The sequence below is a fragment of the Zootoca vivipara genome, chromosome 2 (assembly GCF_965207765.1).
Source record: "Zootoca vivipara chromosome 2, rZooViv2.hap1.1, whole genome shotgun sequence".
NCBI classification, from domain to species: Eukaryota; Metazoa; Chordata; class Lepidosauria; order Squamata; family Lacertidae; genus Zootoca; species Zootoca vivipara.
In genome coordinates this window covers 110,102,140-110,110,154 of record NC_142584.1, presented here as the reverse complement: position 1 = coordinate 110,110,154, position 8,015 = coordinate 110,102,140, and the positions used below count along the sequence as shown (strand labels likewise).

At 49.1% G+C, this 8,015-nt stretch overlaps 1 protein-coding gene across 1 annotated transcript; it reads left to right on the top strand.

Moving 5' to 3' along the window:
- The first annotated feature begins 1,486 nt into the window (after positions 1-1,486).
- ATP6V1G2 (ATPase H+ transporting V1 subunit G2) lies at positions 1,487-7,507 on the top strand. The gene is made up of 3 exons (XM_035107148.3): positions 1,487-1,748; positions 2,022-2,122; positions 6,328-7,507. The coding sequence occupies exons 1-3, from the start codon at positions 1,667-1,669 to the stop codon at positions 6,499-6,501; spliced, it is 357 nt and encodes a 118-aa protein (XP_034963039.1). The 5' UTR covers positions 1,487-1,666; the 3' UTR covers positions 6,502-7,507.
- Positions 7,508-8,015: the final 508 nt, after the last annotated feature.

The following is an 8,015-nucleotide window of genomic DNA, read 5'->3' as shown; positions in this document are numbered from 1 at the left end:
AACAGGTAACAGGAGGTATGGCAAGGTAGTTAAGCGTTAACTCTTGCCTGAGCGCTTTTCAACAATCTTAACTTGCGTCATCAAGGCCAATTCCTGGAACAAAGGCAACAAGCCAACCAGGACGCTTTGTCCTCCTGGTGCCTCACGCTTTAATCAGCAGCTCCGTTAAAGTTTTAATTGATTTTACTGAATCGGCTAGTTTTAACTGGTAGAATTGCCATGAAGCACACACTTGCATTTTTTTTGTTTTGTTCTGGTGTATTAATATAACGACATTGTGGGTGCCCAATGAAGCCAAATGATGGCTGATTCAGGACAGAGGAACCGGAAGTGCTTCTAGAGTTCAACTGTGGAACTCACTTCCACAGGACATAGCAATGGCCACAAACCTGGGCGTCTTTCAAAGAGGATTAGCAAATTGTTCATTAAATAGAAACAGGCACCTACAATTCTGATAACTCGCTGGAAATGTTTCTGTTTTACCAACCATTTTTAAAGAGGAGTCGTTTGGTTCTGTGTTGTTCATTTGTCCTGTGTTTTATGATTTTATAACTGAACGGCGTTTTCCTTTTTTTATTGGACCCCGCCATTAATAGATTTATGAGCCGGCAGTTTATAAGTGCTCTTAAGAATTAAATACAATAAATAAATTTTTATTTCGGACTTCCTTCTGCTCCTAAAACTTAAGTGGATGAGCAGGCAGCGTTGGGGCAAAGGTCAGTCTTGCAGTCCTCGGAAATGACAAGGCGGCAGTTTCAGGCAGCCTGTCTACTGAGACTGTGCCTTTCTCAATTTGGGCTTCAGCAGCAGAGATCTAGGTTGCCCTCTTAAGGAGACAAGGCAATGTTGCCTAATTTGATGGATTGACTTCATACTATTGCACCCTTTCTTTCCTCAAGGGAGCACCAAGAAAAGTGCAAGCTGCTCCCCTCCTTTTAAGTTCACAGCAACCCTGCAAGGTAGGCGAGGCAGAGTGGCAGTGACCGGCCAAGGCCCCCTAGCGAGCTTTTTGGCAGTGCGGGGATCTGAAGCCGCCCCCCCCCCTGCTCCGACAAGTTGCCTAAGGTGGGGGTTGCTTCCAAATAACCTGTTTGTCAACCCCACCCATCCAATTTGTTGGTACAAGGTTTGTGAGGAAGTTAGGCAACATCAGATATTTATCTGGCATTCCTTGTGATTTGCTTGTGAAGAGGTTAGGCAACGTCACATTAAGGCATGTGTCAAGGGTTGGGCTAGATGACTCACAGGGTCCCTTCCAACCTTGCAATTCTATGACTCATCCCACACTTCCCCACTGCATTTGCCCTTTGCTTTCCTCCCTGCAAAAAAGTCTGATATTTTAGGGAAGTGGGTTTGTGGTGCGAAACCTCCCAACCGACTATAATTGCACAACCCTGAATGGACCGGGAACATGTTTGAACCCCGCTCGAAAATAGCGTCCGACTAGAAGAATGAATGCACGCACATTCCGATATGAAAGCATGTGAGAGAATTGCACGCTTGCAATTTGGCCATCTGTAGCAGTTAAGGACTGCAGAGCGCCAACAGGACGCACGGAAAAAGGAGGGCACTAGGACCTTGCGCTGCCTCGCTTAGATGTTGTGGTACCCAGTTCAGTGGATGCAAGAAGATCAGCTGTTTTTGTGAGCATCATTGCTAGGAAACCATGGCCAGCCAGACACAGGGAATCCAGCAGCTGCTGCAGGCTGAAAAGAGGGCTGCTGAGAAAGTGGGAGAGGCTCGGAAAAGTGAGACGGGGCTTCTGTTTTATGGGGTGGGGGGAGGTTGGGGACCAAAATACCTGAGTTCTCTGAGATTGCTGGGCAGTCCTTATCACAGAGGGGAATGAACTAGAATTGGGGGAGGAGGGCTGAGTGCCCTTTGGATCCATTCCTCAGTTTCCTTCTCTTGCCCAGGGCAAGAGCAACCCTTTAAAAAAAAACCCAAAAAACGGGGCTGGAGAGGCAGGTAATCTTCTCTCCACCTGACCTTCAATGTCTGTCTCACCACCTCCATCTCAGGGAAGGCCCGGAGGCTGAAGCAGGCCAAGGAAGAAGCCCAGGCTGAAATCGAGCAATACCGCTTAGAGCGTGAGAAAGAGTTCCAGCAGAAGCAGCAGGCGGTAAGATTTCTTGGGGTTTTTAAAAAAAATTAAAATGGGGGGGGGATTGAGAATGGAGGGTGAGTCACAGGAGGAAGAGGCAGACGGGAGTGACAGCATTGGCGGGGTGGGGGAAGGGATTCCAATTAGTAAAGGGTAGCCTTCGTAATCCCCCTCCCACTTAAAATTGGGAATTTGGGGATCAGGCAAGGGTTATTTTTTAGGAAAGGGAAGGAGACTTCAGGGCAGCCCCTGTTCTAGGGTGGAAAAGAGGATGCGGCAGGTTTGAAGGATGGCAGGGTGAGCTGTCTACCTTCTAAGAGGCCGCTGCACAGGCAAAATGGATGGCTGTGAGAGAGGGAAGAGAATGGTTTACGACTTGTGCTAGATGTAGCTCAGTGACAGAGCATTGGCTTTGCATGCAGAAGGTGCCCGGTTCAATTCCTGGCATCTCTGGGTAGGGTGGGGAGAGACTCCTACCCCAAATCTTAGACAGCCTCTGCCAGGCCGTGTGGATGATACAGAGCTGAATGGACCAAGGGTTTAAGGCAGCTCCCTATGTAAAAGAGGATTGGGTAGCCAGTGTAGGGTTGTTTTCCAGACCTCCTTATGGCAGAGATGGATTAGGGCAGGGATAGCCATGTGATCCCTTCCCAACGTTGCTAGACTACACGGGTGGCACTGTGGTCTAAACCACTGAGCCTTTTGGGCTTGCTGATCAGAAGGTTTGAATCCCCTTGACGGAGCGAGCTCCTGTTGCTCTGTCCCAGCTCCTGCCAACCTAGCAGTTTGAAAGCACACCAGCGCAAGTAGATAAATAGGTACCACTGCGGAGGGGAAGGTAAACGACGGTTCAGAAGGTTCATGATTCAAATCCCCATGACAGAGTGAGCTCCTGTTGCTCTGTCTCTGCTCCTTGCAACCTAGCAGTTTGAAAGCATGCCAGTGCAACTAGATAAATAGGTACCGCTGCGGCGGGAAGATAAACGGCGTTTCTGGTTTTTGTCACGGTGTTCTGTTGCAACAGAAGCGGTTTAGTCATGCTGGCCACATGACCCAGAAAGCTGTCTGTGGACAAATGCTGACTCCCTCGGCCTGAAAGTGAGATGAGCACCGCAACCCCATAGTCGCCTTTGACTGGACTAGAGCAAAACACCCATTGCCCCTGGCTACTGACCATGCTGGCCAAGGGGAGTTTTAGCCCAATATCTGGAAGACACAATATCGGCTATCCCAGGGCTCCGCATACAGAAGCCAGTTAAACTGGCAGCTGAATCTTACGGAGGGGTAGTGCTTCTAGTGGAGAAAACGTCGTGCTCCTTCTGGGGTAGTTTGTCCACCTTTGGTCCCCATCCTGCACCCAGCTCTCACTTCCTAGAAGCTGTCCACATGTGACAGCAGCCACACCCCCGGGAATGGGTTCAACTGGCCGGCTAAACCAGGTGAGGGCAGCCGATGGGACTCAAACCCTCAGTGCATGATTAGAGACTTCTCCTGCATGCAGAGACGTACACTGAGCGCACAAGACCAATAGTGTGTCCAGCGGTGAAGAAAGCATTTTCTGCATGTGCCGTGGAGGGAAGTGAGGGACAGATGGGGCTCGTCAACCTGGGAAAGGAGCCCATCTGGGAGAAGGAAAACTCTGATCCTAAACCTCCGGTGCCTTGTGGGAGATCTTCAGGAGAAGAAGAGGCTCGGGAGTAACCTTACGCAAATCGGGAGTGGGGTCCCTAAGATGGTTGGATGGCGCCTTCCATGCCTCCTTCCGGCAAATCCTCCAGCCAAGCTGGTGCCAAACATTTTGCTCGGCTTTCCTTTGGGTCACATCAGCAAGGCCGAGATGGGGGTCTCGTCGTCTGGGCAGCCCAGGAACCTCTAGACACACTGCCCTGGCTTGAGCCCCAAGGAGGTCACTTTGTTTTGTTTTGTTTCAAATGTGTTTATTAATTTTATAAAACTGAGAAAAAACATATAAACCACAAAAATACAAAAAAAATCACATACAACCCAAAAATACCAAACACAAAAAGAAAAAAACAACAACCATATTTATCACTCATGGACCCAGGTGGCGCTGTGGTTAAACCACTGAGCCTAGGGCTTGCTGATCAGAAGGTCGGCGGTTCGAATCCCTGTGACGGGGTGAGCTCCCGTTGCTTGGTCCCAGCTCCTGCCAACCTAGCAGTTCGAAAGCACATCAAAATGCAAGTAGATAAATAGGAACCGCTACAGCGGGAAGGTAAACGGCATTTCCATGTGCTGCTCTGGTTTGCCACATGACCTGGAAGCTGTACGCTGGCTCCCTCGGCCAATAATGCGAGATGAGCGCACAACCCCAGAGTCGGTCACGACTGGACCTAATGGTCAGGGGTCCCTTTACCTTTACCTTTTATCCTAACATTGTTGACTTCCTCAAGTCCCTCCTTTCTGCTTTTCATTGTATATCATCCTTAGTAATTTCTATATCATACTTCAATCATCTTATTATTATTACCTTAACTAACAAAATTCTATATCATATTTCAATCATCTTATTTTTACCTTAACTAACAAAAATTCACCTCCTATTAATTCTTTAACAACATTCAATTCTTATTTTACCCTTATATCTAAATCTTAATATACTACAATACCTCTACGAATCCTCCTCTACAACCTCCCTGTACTTCTGGTTTCTTGATAAAGGTGTTTCTCAACACCTCTTTCATTTCATTATAAATCTTTCCCCAGAAGTTCTTTATCAAGGAGGTCACTTTGGATATGGATGCCAACAATAGCAACTGGCAACAGGCAGCACCCACCAAAACACCCTTGGGTAGCAAGCTAGCTTAGGGAAGGCTGCGAGTGGCACATACCAGCCCTGTCCTTTAGGGCCTTGGCGCCACTCCCTGCCACTCCCCTTCCGCCTGAGGCAAGTGGCTCACTCTGCCTAATGGGAGGGCCAACCCTGGTGGTTCCCCAGAACTGGCATTCCTCAACTCAGGACCCGGTGGGAGGCTTTGAAGCGGGCACGAGGCCGCCTCTTCGCCTCGGCAGCTGCGCCTTCCCCTCCCCCACCCAGCCCACCCCCACCCCCAGAGAGAGAGGGGGGCCCTGGTTTTTTGGGGGGTGGTGGTCTTACCCCCTCTGTCAGTGAGGGAGCAGTGCGGGCGCCTTACAAATCAGCCCCCTTTGCGCAGAAGGGTGGCTGGGTGGGAGGAGCCCACGGAACGCAGGCGCTCTAGCCCCGAAGAGGCTGTACTGTAGCTCTGTTTGCAAAAGCAACAGCCTCTCCCGGGCTGAGCCGCCTGCCTTCCCTGCCTGCCTTCCGTTGGAACGCAGGCACGGAAGCCAGGAGGAGCACTTTTGGGGTGCCCCGTTCCCGCCCTGCTGCCAGTTACCAAGCCTGCTCCGCTTGCTTTGCTGCGAGCTGGGAGGGGTGGTGGTGGACGGGAGCTCCTGTCAGTCCGTCCCTTCTCCCAGCTCGCTGTACCAGCAAGAAAAGCAAGAGTCGCTTGGGCGCTGTGTGCGGCTCTCACTTTGCTTCCATCCTTCTTTCCTTCCATCCTTCCTCCCCCCCCCCCACTTTCTCTCTCTCTCTGACTCCTTCCTTCCTTCCTTCCTTCCTTCCTTCCTTCCTTCCTTCCTTCCTTCCTTCCTTCCTTCCTTCCTTCCTTCCTTCCTTCCTTCCTTCCTTCCTTCCTTCCTCTCTCTTCCCCCCTCTCTCTTTCACCCCTTCTTTCCTTAGCATTTGCTAATTTCCACCCGCTGCTTCTTGTCAGCTTCTTCTCTGGGGAATCTTCCCTAAAAATGGTGAACAACTTTGGGGGTCCGCTGCCTAAAAAAGGTTGTCAATTCTGGGAAATTGGGGGGGGGGGAGCGCCGGAGGGATATTCGCACCACGGTGCCGGATATGCTTAAAGACAGCCCTGCTGGCATGGCACCTCTAGACACTGAAGTATTATATAGATATCCTGGCTGATAACCATCCAAATTCTTCCATCCCAGTGCTGGAATATCTGATTTGCGAATGACGCTGACCTCACAACAAATGCACTTCCTTGGGCTCCAGGAAGGCATTCTAAAGGAAGTGGACACTTTTGCTGTTAAGACTCTGCTGTGACATCAATATGGAGTTCACTCCTTACCTGTACCTTCCTTCAGGTGCTATCATAATTCCTAACTTTGTTCTCTCTCTCTCTCTCTCTCTCTCTCTCTCTCTCTCTCTCTCTCTCTCCCGCCCACAGGCTCTGGGCTCGCAAGGGAACCTATCTGCTGAGGTGGAAGCCCAAACCCGCAAGAAACTGCAGGCGATGCAGGGAGGACAGGCCCGGGGCAAGGATCGGGTCCTGCGCCAGCTTCTCACGATTGTTTGGGACGTGAAACCCCAAATACACCCCAATTACCGTGTGGCTGCCTAGTTGACCCATCGGCCCAGCCTACAGTTGCCATCGAGGGGACCTTACTGACCAGCATCAAAGACATATAATGCCCCTGATTCCTAAAGGCAATGGTGCAGTTAAATAATTTTATCTTGGCCCTTAACGGTGTTTTGGGAATTCTTTAGATGATTATTATTTCACTTTAATAAAATATAATAATAATAATAATAATAATAATAATAATAATAATAATAATTTATTGTTTGTACCCCGCCCATCTGGCCGAGTCTCCCCAGCCACTCTGGGCGGCTCCCAACTGAATATTAAAACAACACAGCATTAAATATTAAACGCTTCCCTAAACAGGGCTGCCTTCAGATGTCTTTTTAAATTAGGATAGCTGCTTATTTCCTTGACATCTGATGGAAGGGCGTTCCACAGGGCGGGTGCTGCTACCGAGAAGGCCCTCTGCCTGGTTCCCTGTAACCTCACTTCTCGCAATGAGGGAGTTCATTGTTGCTCCCAGCTACTCTGGGCGCCTTCCGATACATATAAGAATGAAATAAAACATCAAACATTTAAAAACTTCCCTATACAGGGCTGCCTTCAGATGTCTTCTAAAGGTTGTACAGTTACTGATCTCCTTGACATCTGATGGGAGGACCTTCCACAGGGTGGGTGCCACTACCGAGAAGGCCCTCTGCCTGGTTCTTAGGCATATGACTTTAAAGTACATGATATCCCCCAAAGAATCCTAGAAACTCTGGTTTGTTCATGGTGCCGGGAATTGTAGCTCTGTGAGGGGTAAACTACAGTTCCCAGGATTCTTGGTTGTGGGGGGGGGGGGAGAGAGTCATGTGCCTTCACTCAAAATATGGTAAGCCAAACTCTGCTGAGCGGGGCGCATAACTTCTTCCATGAATTCCTACTCTGACAGCACCACTGCCTCAAGTTTAACTTTACATGCTCCCAGAATCTCAGTTCCTCCCAATCTCCAGCACATTTCAGCTTCCTGTGCTCCTATAATCCCCCACCAATTTATTTTTTTTAAAAAATACTTCTATCATATCTCATATCTAAGGCTGAAAATAGCACATGATGGTTATCAGCACTCCATTATCTCCAGACTGAAATAGCAAGCTGGTGGCAGGAAATTTTACTCAGTTTAATGGATGCCCTCAACCTTTTATCAGCAATAGGAGTAGGGAAGATTTTTCAAACTGGGTCCATATTTTCTTGTGGGCAACCTTCTGGGGCAAAAGTGGGCAGAGCAACAGACTTTTTGCCTTCGTATAATAGGCTGCATTCCAGCCGCAAAAACCAGAGGTTTCTACAGAGCTACACATCTCTCTAGACAGGCAAACAAGAGGCACAATCGAGGGCAAATTCCAGTCAGGCAAAAACACTCACACATGGAGCAAGGCAAACGAGAGAGTGTGGCTTGGAAAAACCCTGAGGCCCATATAGGGAAGCGTTGAGGGTCTGAGGTTCCATACTCCTGCTCTATAAAAGCTTTATTTTGTCTCTACATAGTTCCCTGTTTCTCTGTTCCC

Excerpts from the sequence above, each read along its gene's own strand:
- ATP6V1G2 (XM_035107148.3), top strand. The coding sequence starts at position 1,667 with ATGGCCAGCCAGACACAGGGAATCCAGCAGCTGCTGCAGGCTGAAAAG. Across the intron at positions 1,749-2,021 it reads AGTGGGAGAGGCTCGGAAAA|GGAAGGCCCGGAGGCTGAAG; the intron begins GTGAGACGGGGC and ends CCTCCATCTCAG. Across the intron at positions 2,123-6,327 it reads TCCAGCAGAAGCAGCAGGCG|GCTCTGGGCTCGCAAGGGAA; the intron begins GTAAGATTTCTT and ends TCCCGCCCACAG.